The sequence below is a fragment of the Erinaceus europaeus genome, chromosome X (genome assembly GCF_950295315.1).
Source record: "Erinaceus europaeus chromosome X, mEriEur2.1, whole genome shotgun sequence".
Taxonomy (NCBI): Eukaryota; Metazoa; Chordata; class Mammalia; order Eulipotyphla; family Erinaceidae; genus Erinaceus; species Erinaceus europaeus.
The window spans coordinates 104346771-104373444 of record NC_080185.1 but is presented as its reverse complement, the minus strand read 5'-3'; the positions used below and the strand labels follow the sequence as shown (position 1 = coordinate 104373444).

At 36.3% G+C, this 26674-nt stretch overlaps 1 protein-coding gene across 7 annotated transcripts in view; it reads right to left on the bottom strand.

Moving 5' to 3' along the window:
• The window catches only part of DMD (dystrophin), a 2449111-nt gene that overhangs the window by 1348041 nt on the left and 1074396 nt on the right, over positions 1-26674 (bottom strand). For all 7 annotated transcript variants that reach the window (XM_060182733.1, XM_060182732.1, XM_060182735.1 and 4 more), the window contains 4 exons: positions 18876-18998; positions 16488-16625; positions 13145-13297; positions 12081-12263 (listed from right to left, as the gene is read on the bottom strand). In XM_060182733.1, the coding sequence (XP_060038716.1) occupies positions 12081-12263; positions 13145-13297; positions 16488-16625; positions 18876-18998 (597 nt within the window). The remainder of the gene's footprint in view (positions 1-12080; positions 12264-13144; positions 13298-16487; positions 16626-18875; positions 18999-26674) is intronic.

Below are 26674 nucleotides of genomic sequence, written 5' to 3'. Positions count from 1 at the left end.
GATTTTGTTAAATGCCCTTATCCAAAAATAGAATAAAGGGAGTCGGGCTGTAGCGCAGCGGGTTAAGCGCAGGTGGCGCAAAGCACAAGGACCGGCATAAGGATCCTGGTTCGAACCCCGGCTCCCCACCTGCAGGGGGGTCACTTCACAGGCAGTGAAGCAGGTCTGCAGGTGTCTATCTTTCTCTCCTCCTCTCTGTCTTCCCCTCCTCTCTCCATTTCTCTCTGTCCTATCCAACAATGACAACAACAATAATAACTACAACAATAAAACAACAAGGGCAACAAAAGGGAATAAATAAATAAATTTAAAAAGGTGATACACAGACTATAAAAAAGTAGAATAAAAATGTTTCAAAATAGTTAAATGTTTATGGTTTTACTAATGTTAGTCACAGAATCACTGGAGCCAAAAATGGGTGGTGTTTGCTCTAAACTTCCTAATAAAACTGTATAATGTCTTGAAGAAACTAGCACCTCTTCTGTGCATGATTTCACCAATCCCAGACTATTTTTTATTTCAGAGAGAAAGGGGTAGACAGACACTACAGCACCAGAGCTCCCTCGCCCCCACCCCCCCCACCCCCTCCCGCCAATGCAGGAGTCTCACCTTAGCTGAATGCATGGTAAGGCATCTACTCTGTCTGGTGAGCAACTTCCTTACAAGCATGGAGTATTCTTTTGTAATGTTTGAAAGAACTACTTGATATAACAGAAACAGCAGCTGAGTATCACTGTGCTGTTCAGGAGACAATAAAACAGATTTCTCCATTTTATTCTAGCTCGTCTGGGACTTTCTGGACTGATTTGGCCCACAGTCTCAAACCCAAATACCCTACTCACAGTAAAACAATGAATCTTTTTGTTTTTTTTTTTTTTCCCTCCAGAGGACTGATCAACTCTGGATTGTGGTGTTGGAATTTGAACTAGGAGATTTTGTTGCCTTGGGCATAAAAAGCTATTTGCATAACCATCACGCTATTTCTCTAGCCCCAGTGTTAAATATATATGCAACAATGACAAAACCATAGGATAGAGGGGTACAACTCCACACAATACCCACCACCAGAACTCCGTATCCCATCCCCTCTCTTGATAGCTTTCCTATTCTTTAACCCTCTGGGAGTATGGACCCAAGTTCATTGTGGGATGAAGAAGGTGGAAGGTCTGGCTTCTGTAATTGCTTCCCCGCTGAATATGGGTGTTGACTGGTCAATCCATAATCCCAGCCTGCCTCTCTTTCCCTAGTGGGGCAGGGTTCTGGGGAATTAGAACTCCAGGATATATTGGTAGGGTTGTCCGTCCAGGGAAGTCTGGTTGCCATCATGCTAGCATCAGGAACCTGGTGGCTGAAAAGAGAGTTAACATATAAAGCCAAACAAGTTGTTGACAAATCTTGAACCTAAAGGATGGAATAGTGCAGAAGAAGAGTGGGTAGGTGGGTCTCCGTTTTGTAGATAGCTAGTAGGCATATTTTAGTTATATTCCAAAGAGCCTGTGGCTATACTAGTTTTTTTTTTCCCTTAGCCTGAAATCTGATAAGCAGGTGGATCCAAGTTATTGTCTGGGGGAGATGATGGCATGGATGGAAAAAGGACCAGAAATCAGGATCTGGGAAGAGATTATCTCCCAAATATGGGAAATGTGTATAAATATTCTTGACTGTAAACCCCATCAATCTGATCAGATCTGGGGCCCATATTCAGCTTAGGAGCCTATGTGACCTCTGCATCCCTGTAGATCTGACCTCACATTCTGTGGTCATCAGTAAGAACAAACAAAAGGCAGGATATACTTTTTTTTTTTTAATAAAAACAGATCTTTGAAAAACTGTCTTGAGGGAGTTGTGAGAAAAAACAAGAATATAGTGAGAGTCGTTGTTGAAAAACACTCTAGTGGTGAACTCCAATCTTACTCTAATTGCTGACTGGCTACAACTACAATCAAGTATGAAAGCCACCAAGTTTCAGATGCTACCATGACAGCAATCTGACTTCTCTGGGCAGACGACCTCACCAAAGTACCCTGGAAACCTACCTGTCCAGGGCCCTGCCCCACTAATGAAAGATAGAAACTGGCTGGGAATATGGAATTACCTATCAACACCCATGTCCAATGGAGAAGGAATTACAGAAGCCAGATCTTCCACCTTCTGCATCCCATAATGATCCTGGATGCATGCTCCCAGAAGGTGAAGAATAGGCAAGCTTTCAAGGGATGGGATGGAATATAGAACTCTGGTGGTTGGAATTGTGTGGAACTGTACCCCTCTAATACTACGGTCTTTTTTGATCATTATTAAATCAATAAAATATTTTTTAAAAAAATATATAGGGAGCTAGGTGGTGGCGCACCTGGTTGAGTGCACATGTTACAATGTGCAAGGGCCTGGGTTAGAGCCCTCAGTCCCCACCTGCAGGGGGGAAGCTTCGTGAGTGGTGAAGCAGGGCTGCAGGTGTCTCTCTGTCTCTCTCCCTCTCTATCTCCCCATTCCCTCTCAATTTCTGGCTGTCTCTATTCAATAAGTAAACTAATATATATATATATATATATATATATATATATATATATATATATATATATAATGATAATGTTACATATATCCAGAAGGTATTAGGCATGCAGGTGTTAACACCTAGTATTTATAAAGATATAGTAACCATCAGTATATTTTCTGAAGAATGTAGTAAATTTATACTGTATAATGACATCTGATACAGAAACTTACTATCAGCTAACATTTTTCTGTTTACGAATATCTTTGACATCAAATTAACTGTGAAAGGATAACTACTTGGATTAGACAAATATGACTGTTCTTTGAAGATGAGACGCTATTTTTTTCTGTTTACATTTACTGTTTCTGTTTTTGGCGTCACCACTGGAAGTGAGCTTTTCCAAGTAGAAAAACAGGGACAGAGTTAAAAAAAAAAAAAAAGACAAACAACAGCAAAGATTCTTCTAGTAAGGCAGGTTAAATGAGGTGGGAGAGGGCTTGATTTGAATCTGCATTGTGTACATGACAAAATAAGCAAATGATCTAGAAAAGATAACTTACAGAACCACTTATTTTATTTTTTGCATTATTCTTTAAATTTATTTATGTATTTTCCCTTTTGTTGCCCTTTTTTATTCTTGTTATAGTTATTATTGTTGCTGCTATTGATGTTGTCATTGTTAGATAGGACAGAGAAATGGAGAGAGGAGGGGAAGACAGAGTGGGAGAGAAAGATAGACACCTGCAGACCTGCTTCACCGCCTGTGAAGCGACTCCCCTGCTGGGGGATCCAACTGGGATCCTTAGGCCAGTCCTTGTGCTTTGCACCACATGCACTTAACCCGCTGTCCTACTGCACAACTCCCTATTTTTTGCTTTATTTAGGAAAAATGGTTTTATAGTATAATAACTGTTTCACAGGATTAATTTTATAGCTGACCAAAGTATGTGTCATTACAGTTCAAAGGCCATACAAGTGCAATCTTCCTCTACAGCAGGACTGGCCACACGACACTTTATAATTTATGTTATTTTATTTTTAATGAGGGGAAGCAGGAGAGGAAAGCACTACTCAGCTCTGGCTTGTGGTGGTGCTGGGGACTGAACCTGAAACCTTGCAGCTTCAAGCATGAATAGTGTTTTGAAGAAACATTATGTCCTCCCCCACTCCAGCTTTTTTTCTTTAAACACTTCCCTTTCAGTAACCTCTGGATTTAATTTTCACCCTGTTGTTTCCCTTGATTGGTTTCTTGAGTTCCACATGCTTTCATTTTAAACTTTGAAGAGTATTATTTATATTAGAATATTTTTTATTTTGAAAAACTGATCGCTGAAGTATTGAGTTATATACTATTTTATTCAAATATCACAAAAGCTACCATTTGGAACATACTACTGAAACTCTTCATATTCTCCATTTAAGAAATTCAGTGTGGAATTAAAGGACATTTTTTTTCTGTGCATTAGAGATTATCAATGAGGCTTTGTGCCTTTGAGATATCAAAGTACTGGACAATTGTAGACTTTATCAATTTACGTATGTGTTTATTCATTTATAATATGAGCAACAGAGGAGGAGAAAGGGAAATGAAAAGAGAACAAAGACATGGCAACACTGCTCAACCAATCACGAAGAATTCCCCAAGCAGGTGTTTCCATGTAACAGATGTGGGTTGTAACACAGGTCCTGGTTGGTGCATGCATTCAAATGTTCCTTCTTGACATACGCAGGTTTTATTTTTTATGAATGATAGGCAGAGGGAGTCAGAAAGAGATGAGAGTATTTACGCTTCCTTCAATGCAATGGTGGAGGGGGCAAGTAGAAGCTTGGTCACAAACATGGCAAAGCAGCAAGTTATCCAAGTGAGCTATTTTGCTTGGCACTATTATAGAACATTTTAACCACCTTTTTCTATTGCCTTCTAGATTCATATTCCTTTAATCAAAACATATTTGTAATTGTCAGCAGGAAATTAGATGCAATGCATTCTTTCAGTTTTGTTAACCATATGATGTTCATTCTTAAATCAGTTTATGAGACATCTTAACAATCTTTAAAAAAAAATCAAAACATGGGAGACGGGCGGTAGCACAGTGGGTTAAGCGCAGGTGGCACAAAGAGCAAGGACTGGCATAAGGTTCCCGGTTCGAACCCCCGGCTCCCCACCTGCAGGTGGGTCGCTTCACAGGCAGTGAAGTAGGTCTGCAGGTGTCTATCTTTCTCCCCCCCTCTCTGTCTTCCCCTCCTCTCTTGAGTTCTATCTGTACTATCCAACAACAACATCAGTGGCAACAATAACAATAATGACAACAACAAGAGCAACAAAATGGGGTAAAAAAAAAGAAAATTCAAAGCACCATTCCACTTCTTTCAAACATCCATCATCAATGAAAACTCTCTTGCCAATTTTCTTGAGCTGTAGATGTAAACACTTTGGACTTCAGCAATACTTTTAAGATACACATCAGATGATTCAGAGTTTCATAGAGAGCTAAGACTTGTTTTTATTTATTCCATATTAGTGGACCAACTTTCAGTTTCAGGTGGTGGAAAAGTTCACACTTCTGGACCCGATGGAGGACTACCTGGTTGAGTGCACATGTTACAATATGCAAGGGCCTGGGATCAAAGCCCTGGTTCCCACCTGTGGGAAGGAGCTCTTCTCAAGCATTGAAGCAGTGCTGCTGGTGCCCCTCTGTATCTGACATTCTTTATCTCCCCCTTCCCTACAGAATCTTGTGTACATCCAATAGATTTCAAAAATGTGTTAGTAATCAATGCAATGTAAAGATAAACCATAGACACTATCAACCAATCATCTATCATCTTTTAAGTCTAAGCAAAATTCAAAGCAAAAACAACTATAATACTGAAATTTTAACGTCCTTCTTAAAGTATTTACTAATTTTAATGAAGTTAAGATATACAGAGATATAGAGAGAGAGTAAAGCAAAGAGGGAGGGAAGGATAGATACCGGAGCACTGATCAGGTCTAGCTTGTGGTGTTGGGGATTGAACCTGTGACCTAAGTGTTTCAGGCATAAATCATTTATCTGGAACCTGAAAACACCTAGAATTGCCAAAACCATCCTAAGGAAAAGAAACAGAAATGGAGGCATCACACTCCCAGACCTTAAACTATATTATAAAGCCATCATCATCAAAACAGCATGGTACTGGAACAAAATAGGCACACAGACCAGTGGAACAGAATTGAAAGCCCAGAAGTAAATCCCAACACCTATGGGCATCTAATCTTTGATAAGGGGGCCCAAAGGATTAAATGGAAGAAGGAGGCTCTCTTCAATAAATGGTGCTGGGAAAACTGGGTTGAAACATGCAGAAGAATGAAATTGAACCACTTTATCTCACCAGAAACAAAAATCAACTCCAAATGGATCAAAGACCTAGATGTCAGACCAGAAACAATCAAATACTTAGAGGAAAACATTGGTAAAACACTTTCCCATCTACACCTCAAGGATATCTTTGATGAATCAAACCCAATTGCAAGGAAGACCAAAGCAGAAACAAACCAATGGGACTACATCAAATTGAAAAGCTTCTGCACATCCAAAGAAACTATTAAACAAACAGAGAGACCCCTCACAGAATGGGAGAAGATCTTCACATGCCAGACATCAGACAAGAAACTAATCACCAAAATATATAAAGAGCTCAGCAAACTCAGCCGCAAAAAAGCAAATGACCCCATTCAAAAATGGGCAGAGGAAATGAACAAAACATTCACCACAGAGGAGATCCAAAAGGCTAACAAACATATGAAAAACTGCTCTAGGTCACTGATTGTCAGAGAAATGCAAATTAAGACAACACTAAGATACCACCTCACTCCTGTAAGAATGGCATACATCAAAAAGGACAGCAGCAACAAATGCTGGAGAGGATGTGGGGACAGAGGAACTCTTTTACATTGCTGGTGGGAATGTAAATTGGTACAGCCTCTGTGGAGAGCAGTCTGGAAAACTCTCAGAAGGCTAGACATGGACCTTCCATATGACCCAATAATTCCTCTCCTGGGGTTATACCCCAAGGACTCCATAACACCCAACCAAAAAGAGGTGTGTACTCCTATGTTCATAGCAGCACAATTCATAATAGCTAAAACCTGGAAGCAACCCAGGTGCCCAACAACAGATGAATGGCTGAGAAAGCTGTGGTATATATACACAATGGAATACTATGCAGCTATCAAGAACAATGAACTCACCTTCTCTGACCCAGCTTGGACAGAGCTAGAAGGAATTATGTTAAGTGGACTAAGTCAGAAAGTTAAAGATGAGTATGGGATGATCCCACTCATCAACAGAAGCTGACTTAGAAGATCTGAAAGGGAAACTAAAAGCAGGACCTGATCAAATTGTAAGTAGGGCACCAAAGTAAAAACCCAGTGGTGAGGGGTAGACATGTAGCTTCCTGGGCCAGTGGGGGGTGGGAATGGGCGGGAGGGATGGGTCACGGTCCTTTGGTGATGGGAATGGTGTTTATGTACACTCCTAGCAAAATGTAGACATATAAATCAGTAGTTAATTAATATGAGAGGGGGAAATCAATTGTATGTCTCAAAGGTTCTCAAAAGACAAACTGAATCTTTTTAATAGATAGGCTACGTGTTTGATATGCGGACTCTCTCAAAAGCCTAGACCAAGTAGATTAGAAGCTTCAAATAGCACAGCTATATACAAGATACTGGGTACTGTACAGCAAACCATAACAAAGGGACTTTTCAAAGTTAACCCAATTAACAAATAATGTGATGATAATATTAACTATTGATTGTCTTTTTGAACCCTAAGACAGCAGGAACCTCACATCTTCACTATAGAGCCCCTACTTCCCCCAGTCCTGGCACCCTTGGATAGGGCTCACTTTCCCGTATGCTTCTCCCAATCCATACCAAATAATATTGCATCCGCCGATCACAACCTAACCAAAGCAACGATTGCCATCTCAACATGCTTCACCTCAGTGTGTATCCAGAGACGTCACGTGTGGAATGACAACCCTTCAGCTTCATTACTCGGGTGAGACCTTTCCTTTTATAGTACACTCTAATTTCATCTCAGGTAGTTCACTTTCTAACAAAGTCCCATAACCTAGACATACACCAGTTTCTGTGAGAGAGAGCGTATGTGCACACGTATCCATAAACTACTGCAAAATATATACCTGAAAGCAGGATTACACTAGAGTTTGCAGTGAGTACCTCCCTAACACTTCCTCTCCACTATTCCAATCTTGGGATCCATCATTGCTCAACAAATTGTTTGGCTTTGTATGTTAACTCTCTTTTCAATCACCAGGTTCCAGATGCCACCAGGATGCTGGCTAGGCTTCCCTGGATTGAAGACCCCACCAATGTGTCCTGGAGCTCAGCTTCCCCAGAGACACACCTTACTAGGGAAAGAGAGAGGCAGACTGGGAGTATGGACCGACCAGTCAACGCCCATGTTCAGCGGGGAAGCTATTACAGAAGCCAGACCCTCTACCTTCTGCAACCCTCAACGACCCTGGGTCCATGCTCCCAGAGGGCTAGAGAATGGGAAGGCTATCATGGGAGAGGGTGGGTTATGGGGATTGGGTGGTGGGAATTGTGTGGAGTTGTACCCCTCCTACCTTATGCTTCTGTTCACTAATCCTTTCTTAAATTAAAAATTTAAATAAAAAAAAAAGAAGTTAATATTCTTTCAAAAATATGATAAAAGAGTGAGACTGTTTTTTTAAAAAAATCATTTGCTATTGCTACTCTCCTCCTCCTTTTTGCCTCCAGGGTTATTGCTGGGGCTAGGTGACTGCACTATGAATCCACTGCTCTTGGCAGACACATTTTTTCCCATTTTTTTTTTTATTGTTGGAAGGAAACAGAGAAATTGAGAAAGGAGGAGAAGACAGAGAGAGAGGGAGAGAGAAAGATAGACACCTGCAGTCCTGCTTCACAGCTTCCCCTGCAGGTGCAAAACCTGGGGCTCGAACCAGGATCCTTGTGCTAGTCCTTGTGCGTCCCTCCAAGAGCACTTAACCCAGTGTGTCACAGCCTGGCCCCAAGTGAGTTTCTTTTAATACGATAGAAATCATTTCTTAATAGCATACTGTAAGTATTAACTTCCATAGGAAAAGAGAAAGTTGATTGACTGTACCTCTAAAATATGGCCCAAGTTTCCAAATATCATTACATTGAACAAATAAAATTGATTGTTAACACCCTTGTACATGAGAAGAGAGTAGGCTGAGGAAGATATCGCCCTGCTCATATAGATAACAGGAGTCACAGGTTTATGAATTCAAAGCTGTCCAGCCGAGGGTGTCCTCATTATACTGAATGGCACTGCTGTCACGAAAGAATCTAAATTTCATGATATTTACATTAAAGTACTTCTCAGTGTTTTCTGAGTAGCCTAGTAACTATTTTACTATAGCTTTATAGTTCACCAAATTGTATTTTAGTCATGAAGAGGATAGGTGATTTGTCATTTCAGATGCCTAGATGAAATGTTACCTGCCTACCTTGCTTCTTTCCTCTCATATACTGTCCCTGCGTTCTGGTCTTCAGGTGTCAACTGAAGACATGAGGACTGTCACTTTTACACATTGCTCTGGTACACACACCTGCCTGGCCCGGGATAGGCTCCTCACTCCCTCACAAAAAGCTGCCAGTCTTTTCTGAGAATTGATGCTGCCATACATAGCTCTGACATAGAGAGTAACATCAGCATGCAGAATTGGTACATTCTGAAGCCCGTTTCAGAAACCTAATGCTTGAAATAAGTGGAATTATAAGAGTAACTAACTCAAAGACGTTAAGTACTTATCAATTGGTCTACAAGCTTCCTTTACTACTTGTCAAGATATAAAAAACTAACTGAAAATCAGGACATCCCATTGATGTTTACAGGTTATACTTCTCAAGAAATAAAAAAAAAAAAAGGTCACATGAAAGAAAGATGAGAGAAAAAAATAAAATGAAGGCAAGGAATGGGAAGGTACCTATAACTATATGTGAAATCACCAAAGATACTGGGAGATTAATACAAATAATTACACTTTTGCTTAGACTGATTGAGGCTATGTCAATTGGCATCATGGCAGAAATACTGAGAGGATTCTCACTAACAGACATGTGAAATAAAGTTCAAAATATGTATATCAGTATGAAATGTGTAGAGAGCTACCCTGCTGAGCTCCCATGTTACAATGTGCAAGAACCTGGGTTCAAGCTTCTGGCCCCCACCTGCATGGGAGAACTTTCTCAAGCACTGAATCATTGCTGTAGATGTCTCTCTCCCAATTTCCTCCTCCACTCTAAATTTTTCTATCCAATAATTTTTTAAATAGTTGTAATAGTAGTCAATGTAATATAAAGACAAACTATAACACTATCAATAATCCATCATCATTTAGGTATAACTAAAATTTAAAGTCAAATGCAACTGCAATAATGAATTTATCATTTTTATCTCCTGTTCTTATGCAATGGAAAATCTAATTTATGCAGAAAGCACTTCCCCTAGTCTTGAGAGCTAGAGAGAAAGCATACCTAGCAGTACATCAGCCTTGCCAGACAAAGCGTCCAGTTTTCAGCCCCCAAACCACTTAAAGACTGCCCAAGGGCACAGAAGGAAGAACAATGGAAGACAAACCAATGAAAAAAAATCAACTTTAGGAGATATCTGACCAAGTAGAGTACACACATAGACAAAAATCCTGCTTCTCTCTTTCTATGCCTCTTCCTCTATCTTAATTATTTCAGGAGTCTATGAATTGTGTAGACATGAAGCTAAATTTTGCCAAAAATAAATGAAAAAATATATATATATATTGTTCATTCTCTAAGGATATTCTAAATTTTAAGTCATTCAAAAGGAATATGTCTTGGATTTACATATTAGATTTTCAAATTTATTACCTTTCAAATATGATTTACATTAATCCACGAGTAATTACCTTTTAAAACATGCCTGTTCATAGCCTATTACAGAAAACAATATAGTGGGCTGGAGAGACAGCATAATGGTTCTGCAAAAGACATTAATGCCTGAGGCTCTGAGGTCCCAAATTGAATATGCAGCATCACCGTAAGCCAGAGCTGAGAAGTGGTCTGCTCTCTGTCTATCTGAATCTATCATTAATACATAAAATATAAAAAAATAGCTAATGTTATAGTTGCATTGTATGTGGGTGGTTAACAAAGAATTTCAAGCCTATTAGTATTTCACTATAAAGTCTTAAAAACTTACCTTGGTCAGGCTGAATTTAAAAAAAATTTTTAATTATTATTTTTTTAATTTTCCATGGACGAAGTGGCAATATAACAGGTAAACAGAAATAGGGAAAGTAGTACTCTGGATTTCTTTATGGCTGCCTTAATCTCTCTTTGTGTGTGTGTGTTTTTAATCATTTAATATATATATATATAATTTATTCTTTATTCCCAACATACAGAGATGTTTGATTTTTGTGAGATAGAGTGACTTACACCATATTTTACAACACAGAATAAGAAAGACAATAAAGGAAATATGCAACTTGCTGGAATTAGACTTCTAAGGGATATAGTTTCAATACAGTTTACGTACCTGATTTCAGAGAATACTTATCTCCTATTAAATTTGTGGGTATTAGATTTCATAGAAAGCAATATATTCATCCTTATTATGGAAAATCAGTCAGAATAAGATGTGAACTATTTACTCTTGGTTAATAAGCACGATCACTAAAACTATCTTTGCAAAATCCTATGGCAATCAGTCCCTCTGATTTTACAACATTGCAGAATAGGAACATAAAACTTGGGTTAGAAAAACCCCTAAAGTTTACAAACTGTATTACAATTTGAGATCTTCTACAACTATGAATTGTCTTTTCAAAGAGTGACACGCTTCTCATCTAGTTGTAAAGAAGAGCAGATGTTCCTTTTTCATTTGCCTTGTGTTAGTTCAGTAGTCACAGAATTTAATCATTTTCCACCAGTTATCAGCTATGAACCATCTTACAATGTAGGCAGTTCTAATATGAAACTAACCCACTATGTAGCTGAACCTTATATACAGATTAAGCTGTTAAGGCCTCATGCAAGTTGATATAAGATGTTTCACAGAGACTTATTATTTGCCAGGTATACACTAATAAAGTAAAATTAGCATGGGATGGTCTTAGGAAAGCAGTACGTATTACTGGATTAGACACTGAAAAAAAATAAGGAAATGTATGATAGATTGACAAATTCACGTTGCCAGTGTTATGAAAAAGATGATGTGGCAAAAAAAGAAAAAGAAAAATCGAGATGTACTGTACTTTTTTTTGTTTGTTTAGGGGGCTGTTTTCCTAAGAACTGTCAAATTATTGGTTTTTGTCTTAAAAATTTAACCATTATTATTAGCTTACCAATTAATCTAATAAAAAGTGTAGGGACAAAAGCCCCCAGTGACGGGAAAGTAATGCCTTTTTTAGAAAGGAAAAAAGTTTGAAATAGCACTTTTTTTTTTTGCTCTCTTTTTGTTAGTAGTCCTCTGTTATTAGAGTAGTAGTTGCAAACACTTATGTTGGTTTGCCAGAAACAACTCACAATTTGTGCATAGTTGAGTCTTCGAAACTGAGCAAATTTGCTCTCAATTTCCCGCCAGCGCTTGCTGAGCTGGATCTGAGTTGGCTCCACTGCCATTGCGGCCCCATCCTCAGCCAAGCCCTCAGCTTGCCTATGCACTGCGTTCAGCTCCTCTTTCTTCTTCTGCAACTCACGATCAATTTCCTATTGAGCAAAACCAATACAGGGCCCACGGCAGTTAGCTAACCACATCAACCAACCTGCAACCAGCAATACTGTCCCAGAAACTTAATAGGCTCTTGTCAGTTTATTTTATTTTTTTTTATAATTGACAGATACAGAAGCCATGACTATCATCTTCACCCAAAGCTCCAGATGTAATTATAATAATTTGATCAATGCTCAGTTTTCATTATACTGTTGAAGCAAATATTTCAATTGATCTGACATTTTCTTTATACTATATATATATATTTTTTGTGGTATTGGAGTGCGGGGGTTGGCCCAATTTGGTGTGATTACTCATTATTTATTAGAGACCCTCCATCATGAATATAAATTGAGAGGGTAAATGGTTAAGTTTTTTTTTCTTTTTAAAGCTTTGAGGAACTCAACAGAGAATGAAGCAAAATAAAAAGGGTAAAATAACGACAAAAAATCTCCAGACAATATGCAAACAAATCTACAAAGATTTGACACTGATGTATGAGGATGCTCTGATGAAATGAATGTGCTAACAAGAGAAAGAAGTCGTCCATATACCGATTAAGTCATTTGTTCATCTGGAACAAAGATACACAGAGTCAATTACAAGTTTACCAAAGAACACATGACATTTCTCAATTCCTTTTACATTTTCAAAGTAGAAAATATTTTTTTTTCATTCAACAATATGTCAATTAAGAAAACATTCAGTACAATACAGTTACTACAACAAAACTCAATACGAGGAGATACATCTAATTAGAGAGAACAATAACAGAGGAAACAAAGCATCAAAAGTTTAAATATGATCCACAAAGTCTAATTCAAAGGAAAGAAACTGAGCGAAAAAGTCTAGTGTTGACATTCTAAAACAACATTACCTTGATTTTCGTTTCATCTCTGGGTTCAGGTAGACTGGCTAATTTTTTTTCAATGTCATCCAAGCATTTCAGGAGATCACCAGCCTGCCTCTTGTACTGATACCACTGATGAGAAATTTCTAGAGCCTTTTTTCTTCTTTGAGACCTCAAATCCTGTTCATGGTGCAGACATTATTAAAACATCAATATATATGCACAGTATACTTATAACTGCAGTAATTTAAAAACAATTTGAGCCACTTATATTCATTTAAATTCACATTTAAATTCAAAACATGCAAAAGCGTAGTTAAATATGTATTTATATGTCAGGACCAGGTACATGAAACTAAGAAATAAGAACTCACTTAAAATGCTTTCTCTCGACATGTAAAAATTTATTTAGGTCTCGTTATATCTGATTGGCTCCTAATGATTCAATTACATCATCACGTAGTCAGATTGAAATAGTTCAGTATACAAAAGCTTAAATGGATTCCTACAAAAACTAAGCAAATTCTAAATATTCAGGCCCATGCCTCATACAGCAACACTAGTTTATAAATCTAAACAACCCTTATAATTATAAGCATCACCATAATTATTAATATAAGACATTGGTATTTTGTGATTTGAAACTGTAAGCCACCATACTTATCAATTAAACTGTTCCCATATATACATGGGGACTGTGAAAATGAAAACTTCGAAAGAGAAAATGACATTGTATTACAGTTTTGTTTTTCCACTTAAGAAAGGGAGGACCTACTTTTCCTTACTATGTGAAAACATAACCCACATGCAAAATGAAATATTACTTAAACAATACAAGGGAAAGTACATGCTTTGCCTGAAACCTGATGAGAAAAGTGAGAGTGACTGATTTCATAAACAAGCTAATGGGGGGAAATTAATCATCTTGCTCTTTATGAACCCATCCAGTCTCTTCCCTCTCAGTACTGGTTGAAATGCCATTTTAAGATAACAAAAGGGAGCCTAAGAACTCAATATACAGCTTGCATTTCTTCAGAGCAATAGAATTTCCAGTTTCATGAACAAGTCTATCTGCACAAAGGAAAATTCATGGACCTGGCCATGCGTCAGTGGTAGCGAGCACACGTTATTATGTACAAAGACCCAGATTCAAACATATGGCCCCACCTACACAGAGGGAAGCTTCACAAACTGTGAAACAGTAGCACATGCTTTTACTTTCACCCTCTCTATCTTGCACTTCTAACTTCCTCTTTTTCTTATCAATAAAATAATGTGAAAAAACAGAAAAAACAAACAAACAGGCACCACTAACTGTGGATTCATAGTACAGATTAAGCCATGGGCAAGCCGGATAGAAAAAAGGGGGGTGGAGAGAAAATACCCAATATAACAGGATTCATGGGATTTTTAGGACAGTGAAAGTTTACATCCATCAATATGGAAGAACTCTGAACTGTGGCTTTGGAACTACAGGCAGGTTAATACAGTTTCTAAATTTGGTAGTGTAGCTTGTTTTGGAAAGTGGAGTAGTTTTCCATTTATCAGTTTCAAATTGTATTTGCAAAAATGATCTAGATGTCTGATTCTATTCTGGACAAAATTTGGGTGTGTGGGGGTTATAAAATGCATCGCGCTTTACATTAACAGTTAAAGTTCTGAACCTCATGAAGAGAAAGTCAATGCCTGGGCTGAGCCAGGTAGAATGCTGCTTCTTTCAAAGGTATCAACATACACACATGTGAGTGAGATGTGAGACATGCTTTAGCTGTGGCACAGCTCCCATCTTTGGAAAGAGAAAGAACTGTGTTCTCACAGTCTTGGAAGGTTTCATTTCCAAAGTACAAGCTGAAGTGTACTGTGCAAAGGACTTAGAGGCATCATATAGATTTCTTGGGTGATATATCAGATAACCATTAAACACTGCTGTTCAGTAGGATGTATACCGTAATATGACCATTGCTGATGCTTCTGAAAGTTTGATCTCAGTTGGAATCATGTGAATTACACAGTTTCCAGCTTTTCAGAGCACATAATGGCTTGCTCTTGCACACCCTCAAGGAAGAGGCCTTTTCTATTTACTATATTTATCAGCAGTTACTTTCAGAACACCTGCTGGTCAATTAGACCTTCCTGTTGGATGGCTTGCATACACAATATTGTGCAATTACATTCTCAGCAGTGTTTACTTTGGTGTCTGACAGTATCACTAAAGGTTTGATACACTTATTTCCATATACAAAGCAGACTCCAAACACCTAGGAGGTGGACACACCTACATAGCTCTACAGCACTAAAAGAATGGTTTACTCTGAAAAGGTAAGCGATGAAGAATATGGGAAAGTCAGCAAAGCAGACAGTGAATTACTGCAAACAGAAGCACACAGAACAAAAAAAGTTATTCACAAAATTGTTCACCTGCCAAATCTCAACTCATGAACTTAGCTATAACTTAAAAAGAAAAAAAAAAAATCATGGCCAATGAGTGGAGCACCTGATTAACTGCATGGATTACCATGCACAAGGACTCCAGTTCAAACCCCTGGGTGACAGTGATAAAGTGAAATCTTCAGTAGCACTGGAGCAATACTGCAAGCATCTCTGCCCCACCCCCCCTTGCCTTTGCTCTTTCTCCTTGTCCCTATCAACTTCTCTCTGTTCTATAAAACAAAATAAAGTTTATCTATTTTAAAATAGAAAAAAGGCAGCACTCTATATATCTATTTTGACTTTCCATACAAATCTTTACGATTCGCCCAAGTATACAAAACTATGTGCTACTGATGAGGACCAGGAGACTATTGTCTTTGAGTGTATTAAGGTCATCTTTGAGAATTCCTACATAAAAGCAACTAAACTATTGGAGATGCAAAGTGTGACTCATAATGGGGAAACAAGAAAAGAAAAAAAATAATAGACCAAATAAGTAGAATCCCAAACATTTTAAACATTAGCCTAAACAAAAATGGGAACTACTATATATGAACAGAATAAAAGCTTGTAGGAGACCTAAAAATACGTAGATTTGCTATGAGGTTAAGGAGTGACACAGATTTATCAAGAAAATGTTAAAAAGTAAACTTTAAGCACTATCAAAAGTGGAAATAGATAAAAACTACAAATGTTACATTTTAGTCTTTCAACTACCATGCACAAAAATACCAAATCAAAAAAGTATAAACATATGTTCTAAGCAATACACTTTTAAAAAAAATACAACAAAAACTTAAATAAAGCACAATCATTAAACACAAAAAAAGAATATTCGTGACTACAACTTTATATACTTTTGATCTTTGCAAAATATATTTTACCCTAGAGATGAAAAAAAAAAGTACAGGTAAGGTACATTAAATTTTAGCTCTAATACCTTGAGAGCATTATGTTTTGTCTGTAACAGCTGCTGTTTTATCTTTATTTCCTCTCGCTTTCTCTCATCTGTGATTCTTTGTTGTAAGTTGTCTCCTCTTTGCAACAATTCTTTCACAGTACCCTCATTGTCTTCACTCTGATTAAAAACAACAAGTACAGTCTTCATTTTGGATTTTTAAAAAACTGTACATCATCAACAGAGATTATGAAACATGTTACTTAAACACACACAAAAATTCTATTTAAAAATTGGGGGGGGGAATGAATGCTATTACAGTGGACTGGACTCACAAGCTGTCTTTTGTATGCGTTGGCTTATCTTTTAAAAAAAAAGTTGCCTCCCATTTAGCTGAAAAAGAAAACACTTTATCAAGACCTAAGACAGAAATATGAGGCAGTAAAAGGAGCTTTAACAATTCAGACAAGTTATAGAAAAACTGGGCAAATATTTTTTGCCTTTGGTTTTTAGCTATTTTCTAAGAAACTTAAAAAGTGTGAAGTAAATGAAAACTACAATTTATAATGCTAACACATTCATATAAAAAATATGGATGTGCACACATGAACATGATATGACTTTTTTTTAACACATTCACTCCTACTCAACATTACATACTATGAAAGTATGCCAAATCTACCTAGGAACCTCCAATTTGGGTTTGAAACCTAAACGCCCAAATTGAGGGTACATAGTTTAGCACTTACAAACAAAGGTGTGCTAAGTTGTTGGGAATAATGCAATATATGTCTCAAACTGATATACATGCTTTACTTTAAAATATATCCAATCAAGTAAGTATGAAGATATAACATCAGACAATTTTTGTGTTTAACTCTCTTTACACTAAAGGGAACTTTTAAAATTTTACTTACACTGGAACATTATTTGAATTAGTGTGGGTCTAATATGTAAAAATGGGACTTTTCACCTATTCTTCCAAATCTTTCAATTCAGTGAAAGAAAGCTTTCTGTGAAAGAATGTGACCTTCAGAGTTACTGGAGAAAGAAAGACGAGCTAAGAAAGCTAGAGCTATATATATTTTTTATGTTTCCTGTATTTGAGTGGCATTTGAATTCACATACATGAGAAGTGTATTTTTAAATTTCAATACTCAACCAGGCAATTCTTCACTTAGAGAGTTTGGTATATATCAGTATTACAAAGGCCTTATGAACATTTCAAATTCTAAAGCATTACAAGTGATAAGGACAAGACTTCAGCAAACAAAAACAGCCCTTATCACTTGTCCCCACACACCAGGTCAGGGCTATAGGGCAGTGCTGACCATGATTCCAAGAGGTAAGCAGAGTTGTGTGTGTGTGTGTGTGTGTGTGTTTCTTTACCCAATTACCTAAGCACTAATTTGAACTTTGGCATATAGTAACCGAACATTTTGAAAAGTCTCTTCTTGGCTTTCTTTGCATCAGCTGAGTTATCAACTCAAAGATATCCCATACAAGGGAATGCATTTGACAGAGAGCTAAGTGGAATCAAACGTGCTTTTAGTGGGAACTAATAAGGATGCACACAGTGCTCTATTTCTTCCCACGTCTATTATCTGTAACACGTAATTGCTTTTTGTCTTCGCCCACTCTGTAGTACTGGTACATGCCTGAGATATCACTAGCATGACCTGTGTCAAAGTTAGGAATGCAATACTGGTGGATGGCCGTGCACGAGGGATATAAGAACTTATGGGGAAAGGTGGAGAGTATAAAACCAAAATAATCAGTGAAAACAGAGTGAAGCAGATTTATCAAGCCAAAATGGAAAAGTACAAGAATGCTTGAAACTAACAAGGGGAAGAAATTCATGAGTTTAAGAATATTCCCAGAGACATTTTCCTTTCCTCCTATGAAATAAGCAGCATGAGTTTACATGTCTTTCACATGCACTGTAAAACCAATTCAATTTTTTAAAAGAAAAAACATCAAGCTTCACAAAAAATAATAAAGAACAGTGATTTTTATTGTGTGCATTTTCCCCTTTCTCTGAAAAGGAATGTATTTCTAAAGGAATACCAGAAAGAAAAAAAAAAATGACAGCCAGATTCTTATAAAATCCCTAGTTTATTTTCTGATTTGACTTTCTCCTACCGTTATGTTCTGTGCTCTGAGTTTAGAAATAGCACAAACTAAAATGAAACTGCTGGCCTATTAAAAGTGTAAGTGCTCTGGTATGACCATAGCAAGAGTAATTTGACATCCATAATAAAAGTCCAAGAAAAAACTTTGCATTTACAATAAACCATTCTGATCACAAAGTAAAAAGTGCTATGCTTATTTTCAAGCTTTAGTTAAAAGAACTTAGTTATTCAATTTACTTCCAAATATTTATTCAATCTCACTACTACTTCATTCATACTTTTATCACAACCAATTTACCATATCTTTATTGAAGTCTTCCTCTTTCAGATTCACCCCCTGCTGAATTTCAGCCTCCAGTGGTTCAAGCAATTTTTGTATATCTGAGTTAAACTGCTCCAATTCCCTCAAAGGAATGGAGGCCTAAAAAAAAAGATAGTGCTAATTTAAATCAAAATTACTTTGTATTAGAAACATAAACCAAAAAATACATTTGTTCAACCTCCTGTTGCTAAAATAATGACATGCATTATGTTTTCATATTATATTTTATGAAACTTTTACAAATACAGCTGGGAAGGTACCTGAGGATGCAAATAAAGACATACATTTAACATCACCAGAGCCAAACACACATGCGAGCTGCTGCAATTCATCAGACTGGTTTTTCACAAAAGTCAATTTCCATATATTTTAATGGCTTAATTATTAATATACACCATCAAAATTGTATCTCACTTTAAATAATTTCATATAAGTGCCATGCCATTTGTGCAAATATGTTCTATATATATTGTCAGAAATCACCTCTTTCATCAAATAATATTATCCTTAGGGGGGAGGGGTGCACAATTGCATTTTTAAGAAAAATTCCATTTCAACCTACTCAAAATTTAAAGTAAAACTTTTAGCATGAAAAAAAAAAACCCAACAAACTAATAGGCAGGTTCTCTCAAGACAAAAAATGCCATGAGTTTGCCTTAGGAATGATTCCATGTGTTAGACAAAAATTAAAAATGAAAGAACTCTGAATAGTTCACATCAAACATTTCATGTTTTCAAGCCTCAAAAACATGACTGTCTAATTTTTAAATTCATGCTGCTTACAGCCTCAAGAAAATTAAAACCCCTTCATATTCTGAGTAAGCCACTTGCAGAAGACATGAATGAAAATACACTGATAAAAATATATTAAAAAACAAGAAGGATTCAGTAATTAAATGTCAATCAGCTAATGCAACAAATTGTATCCTATGATTCTCTACTCCGTAGTTTCTTTGTTTTAAAAGTACAAAAAAATACTTTAAATGGTGAAGTTTCAAAATTCATCGATAACATATGGAAAGCTTATTTTCTTCATGACAAAAGCAAGCATTTTCCATTTGAAAAACCAATTCAGTAAAGATCGCCAGTGTGTACGTGAGGATGGATGCATTCAGAAAGCTCTCAACAACAGACTTACTCTATCTTTATCAGAGGGCATCTCCGAGAGAACAATAAGGGTAAGTGTTCAAGGAAAAACCAAACAAGTAGATGCATTAACTAATGAAGAAGTGAGTAATCAAATGTTTTGTATGACTCTCACATGCAACATGGACAACCACTCTGCTTCTAGGCACTTCTTTACATGCCAGAAAGAACACACAATTTCTTTTTAAATGTGACCGAATTTCAATGCAAGTTTCCGAAACTCGACAACGATTTGTAATGTTTAATACAGTGATGTGTTTGTTCTTGAATCGGCACAGGATGGTAGAATAAATATGCTTAAAGAGTATTTTAATGGTCGTCTTAGCACACACTTCGATATTTGAAAATGCTCTATTGTTCAATATGGGGCAAAAGTAAAACAATTTAGTAGCTTCTGTATAAATTTGATAATTTGATATTGGATTCTTAACTTATGAGATTGATATTTTATGTGATTTAATTCAGTAAGAGTTAAGGAAACTATTCTTTTTTTTATATATATATATTCATTTATTATTGGATAGAAACAGAGAGAAATTGAGAGGGGTAGAGAGGGAGAGAGACAGAGAGACACCTGCAGCCCTGCTTTACCATTTGTGAAGCTTTCCCCCCTGCAGGTGGGGACCAGGGGCTTGAACCTGGGTCCTAGTGCACTGTAATATGTGCACTTAACCAGGTGCATTACTGCCTGGCCCCGGAAACTATTCTCTTAACCATTATGTGAATATGATGGTAATTAAAATATACTTATTCAATACTTGGTTTAAAAGAACAAATGTTCATTTGCAAGGAACTTTATCTTATGTGCTCACAGAATACTCAATAGTAGGACTTCCATAACTCTTTCTCAATATCCTTTACCCTAAAAATAGTACAACCTTACAAAACTACACCCAGACATTAGTAATAGTTCTCAAATAGTCACCTTTACTTGTGGTTATAATAGAATTCCAATCTATACTAATAACCATTTTCTCACTTAAAGGTCAACATGTCTACAAATAAGCTCATTATTATCCCCCCAAAATGCAAATAATAACAACTTTCAAGTCTGTATTAATGGAAGGCCATAATCTCATTCACACTGTTTTAAAATTTATATTTTACTCTCTGACCATTTCAAATACTGTCAATTCATTTGCCATGAATCACAAAATATCTACCCCCAGAGTTATGCCCTCTCTTTGACCATCATAGGAAGTAAGGAAATAAACTCCTTACAGATATTTGATCTTTACTCTACTTCTCCAGTTCCATCTGGAAGACAGCAGTTTCCCCCAAACATGGTTTTTGTCATAGTATTTCTCTCCACAAAAATAAAAGTCCCAGCTGTGCATGATAACCAAGGTAAACCCTCGTCTTCCCCCATAAAACAAATCAAGGCTTAATTCAATGCCCTCAGTATTGACCTTCTCTTCATTCCTGACACTATGCACTTAAAGGTTTTAGAGTTCTTTCAAATTTCAGGAGAAGAACTTAACTTCCTAATAGAAATGTGATGGAATCATGCTCTACCCTTACTTGCTAATCTACTATAAGTGGCTTACACTCTTCCAGAACCCATGAAATTCTTTTAAGCTTAAGGATAAGACAAATATGATGTTGCACTGCTACTCTAAGGAACAGATATGCTATAATGGTGTCTGTTATGTTTAATTGCCATGTATCCAACAGATAAACAATACAATCTTTAATACTTTATTTGCTTATTATTGGATAGAGACAAAGAAATTGAGAGGGCAAGAGACAGAGACACACCTGCAGCCCTGTTTCACCACTTGTGAAGCTTCCCCCCTGCAGATGGGGAGCAGGGACTTAAATCTGGGTCATGTGCACTGCAATGGGTGCTCTTAACCAGGTGCACAATCGCCTGCCCCCCAAAAACCAAATTTATGAATCACTGGATCTTGTGTCCCTTCACAGGTATTCCCATTCATGGGCTCAGTTCAAGACCTTCCTCTCTTAAAAATATATGGTTTGTGAAGCACAAGATATGTGCTTGCTGACATAGCAGCTTTATTTTTATAGAGGTTTGTTTTAGTTTTTTTTCATTTAACCAGAGCACATTGCTGACTTGTAGCTTATGGTGATGCTGGGCCTGGAAGCCTCAGGCATAAAAGCCTTTTTGCATAAACATTATAAAATCTACCCAGCCTCCAAGGTATTTTTAAAACTCATTAAATTCTAATGTGAAACATGGAGAAATTGAGACCAGAGACTGGTAAGATCCTATCAGTATGTACAACAAAAATTACTCATGAATTAAACAATGCCAAGGTAGGTGGTAGTCTCAAGAATGACAAAAGGTTCTTCACTTGCTCTGAACTGTAAGAATAAACTCCAATATCATTTGGAGACACAAAACATGGGGAATCTCTAACGGAATGGGTAATGTCCATCAATACCACACCAAAAAGGGGATTTTTTTTTTTAAAAAGAATCTATGTAGAGCCACATCCATAATATTATAAGTATCCGGATAAGAAAATTTCCAGAAAAACACTGATGACTGAATATCGAACCTTGTGATAGTAAAATAAACATTTTTAAAAGCCCCTTACCATTAATCACCCAATAAAGAAATTTTAAAAAATCACCTCGAAAATCTATACACTAAAATAACACAAAATCAAAATATATCGTTCAGAATTTAAAATATTTTACTGGTAAACACTGTGGGTGAATATGCAACTTAATTGCAAGCTGAATATAAGTAACATCATAACTCTCCAGGGTATATAAACCGTATGAATAACCACATTTTTCAGAAATAGAATCCATCAATAAATACAGTCTAGTTTTCTTGATTAAAGGTTTTTCTGCACTTGTTCAAAAAACCTGATTATAGTGACTTGAAGAGGGAATCATTTTATCTTAGTTTCAAAGCATATAAGTAGAAATGAGAAGAACTTTTTTTTTTTTGAAGATTGAACTTTAGTTTGATAAAACAGGATCATCTGATCACTAAAGGGGATATTTATGGTAACAGCACTAATTTTAAAGTTGTTATGTTCTCACTTTCAAAAGTCCAAAATAATAGTAAGAATGCTGATGTACTATGGAATATTTCAGAAGTGAGACACTTATCTTATCACTACTGTCTGGGATCAATGCCCGGTACATTTCCTTTCTGAATGCAGGCCTTTGAATATCTATAGCAGTACAGGGATGTAAAAATATAATGCAACTCATACATTTAATTGAAAATATTATAACTGCCACATAAGAAACTAAATTCAAATGAAATCTTAAGTATTTTATTAACCAATACATTATAAAATAAGCCCACAAGATATACTTATTAATGAATTTATATGTTTTCATAACATCTTACAAAACCACTGGGTGCTTTATATTTTTACCACATATTAAATTGGAGAAGTTGCACTGAATATGCTCAGTTGCGAAATGTGGTTTTCGTAATATCTTATTGGGGGTCAGGTGTTGGTGTAGCTGGGTTGAGTGCACATGTTACAATGCAGGATGGCCCGGTTTAGAAACCCCAGTCCCCACCTGCAGGGGGGAGATTTGCAAGTGGTGAAGCAGTGCTGCAGATGTCTCTTTCTCTCTCTCTCTCTCTCTCTCTCTCTGTCTGTCTATCTATCTTCCCCATCCCTCTCCATTTCTGACTGTACGTATCCAATTAATAAAGATAATAAAAAATTAAAAAATAAGAAAAAAAATCATAATATTTTACTAGACAGTGCCCATTGGGAAAACAATTACAAATATCACATTGGTGGTTCAGGTTTGGTTCATTGGTTTTATAACATATGCGCCTGGTTGAACGCACATGTTCTAAAATGCAAGGACGGGGATTCAAGCCCCCAGTCCGTATTTGGAGGAAGAAAGCTTTGCGAGTGGTGAAGCAGGGCTGCAGGTCTCTCCCTCTCAATCTCACCCTTCTTCTCAATATTTGACTGTCTCTATCAAATAAATAAAGATAATAAACAAAACAAACATGACACTGAAAAGGGCAAGTAATCTAATACTAATTTTAATTAGATCACTGGAAAATGTGTAATAGCCAAAATGACAAGGTTTTAGTGTTAAACTTTATTGGATTTAGAAAAGTATTTGAATGCTATCTCATTCAATGCAACCGAGATAGACATTCTGATGAGAATTTTCAGGAACATGTCTGGGAACAGCAAAATTGATAAGAATAGGCCAGAAGTTGAAAAGTAAGAACAGAAAAGCGGAAACACAAAGTACAACTTGGACTGGGTTGGGTGTGTCGCACCAAAGTAAAGGACTCTGGGAGTCAAGATGGCTTTTAGGTCTTGGTGCATGAATGTGGAGGGAGGCCTAGGCTGACGGTGAGAGTGTTTAGCAGAAAAGTGAAAAATTTTACAAATGTATCAATAACTACATACCGTAAAGCATCAATCCTCCCAATTAAATAAATGGATAAGATTGATATATTAGGAATCTACTAAGTTTTGAAAAAATGGTTCTGCTGCACTATATATTAAATATTAAAGGGTTTATGTTCTGTATTACCATGAATATTTTAATAGTTGTAATTGGAAATATACCTAATACTACTTTGCATTTCCAAAAACATATGAAGCTGTCCTTGTTAATGAGAATACAATTATATATCAAATATAACAGTAGCTTTAGAGCATCCGTATGACTTAATCAACAAGTGATCATTTTTAGATCCCAAATAAGCATAACTATCTTTTCATAAGGATCAGTTCACTTGAAATCTCTAAAATTAATCTCTTTTTCTGACACATGGAGGTGGAAAAATTAAGCCGACTCCTTGTAACTTCACAACATAACTATTAGTTCATGACAACCATAACATGAAAAGCATTTTTCTGACCCAAACAAGTTTTATATATCGTTCTTGATCTTCATTGTATTTTCTATTTTGAGATTATAAGCAACTTCATTGCATAATTGCAAGCACACATTATTTAAAACCTCAGCTTTGAGTGCCCACATGTTCAGAACCATAAAGTATAAAATAACTACCTTTTGATTCAAAAAATAAATGATTACTGAAGAGGTTAGTATCAGTGGGAATACATACTCTAAATGAAGCTGAAATTAACCTACATCTACTGACATTAAAGAAAATACATAACCACAGAAGAATAACAATTAAATCACAGGATGTTAGACAGTGGAACCTAAGGTAGGATTTAAACACACAGAGAGTAGTACAACAAAAGTTATATGCTAGGAGAAAGCATAGATTTTTCATGATTTAATTATTTACTTACCTGTTCTTAAGAGCTTTTTCGCATGACTGTATAGTCATGCAAAATACAAGTGAAGTAAAACATAGGGAAGTTTAATAAACAGATAAATGGACACAAAAGAAGAGACAGAGAAACTGAGAAAGACAACACTTTGATTTCCTTGATGTTTAATGGTTCAGATTGCTTAACAACAATTAAACGCGCTCTGCTGCATGCTTTAAGGATTAATAAAATCAAGGCTTTGTCAAAGTTTTAGCATTAAAGGTGACTTGTATAACAAGACAACAAGCATAACAGTCTGACAAATGCAAAATCAATTACAAATCAATCATTGCAAACTGGAAGCATTCAAAACGACTCAAGACACATTTCCAGACGACTCATGACACATTTTATAACTTGTAGAATGTAAGGTTTCTTTGACTGAAATATTAAGTTCAACGTGCATAGGTACACTAACATGACATTGACTGTGTTTACACAGGCAGCGAAATAAGCATTTCTCAAGAATGACTTTTAATTCAGAAGACATGATAATTGGCCACTGCATTGCAATCACACTAAAATCTAAAATGAAATAAATAATTCAAGTGCTACAGAATGGTTTGAAATATCTTCCCATCAATTAGTCCCCTCCCTTTCCATGCAGTAACTTAAAAAAAAATCTGTCATCATAATGTTAATATAGATATATAAAGATAATTCATGGAAACCGAAAAAATAAGTAAATACCGGTAACATCATATGATACAAAAACAATAAAACTACTGATATAAAATATTATTTCAAACAAAATATCAGAAGAAAATTAACACATTGAAATTAGTACCAATTCTTTAAAATGGTTGCTAAAGCCACTCACTTATAAACGCCATTTAACACAGAAATAATTTCAAAACAAAAGTCAATATATTTGGAATAGGCCATGCTATTCTTTTGATATTAGCTAAAGCAATAGTTCATCTTTGCAGTTTAAAGATGAAAATGTGAAAAAAGGGATCACTACCCAAATTTGAGAAGCTATGGAAAACATTACCCAGCATATTCCTATTAGACCTGAAATGAGATTGATTTTATGGTCATACTTTTCAAATTGGGTAGCAATTACATTAATTGGCAAACACATCAGTGTTTCAAGATGTACCGGTGTCTCTTACTGGTTAAATATAACACTGAATATTTTTCTTAAATATAACATTGAATATTTTTCTTAAGTAATGATTATATAAGTTTAGTAGTAGTGTACAAAACAGAGAATATGAACTTCTATGACATTCAAAGACTGCAAGAACTTGGAGAACACACTGGTTCCTTTACAATTCCTAAAAAAAAAAAAATCTGTCACTGAACCCAATCTCCTTACTATCAGAAGGGTAAATTTTGCTACATTAGGAATTATAATCACAAGGTCAA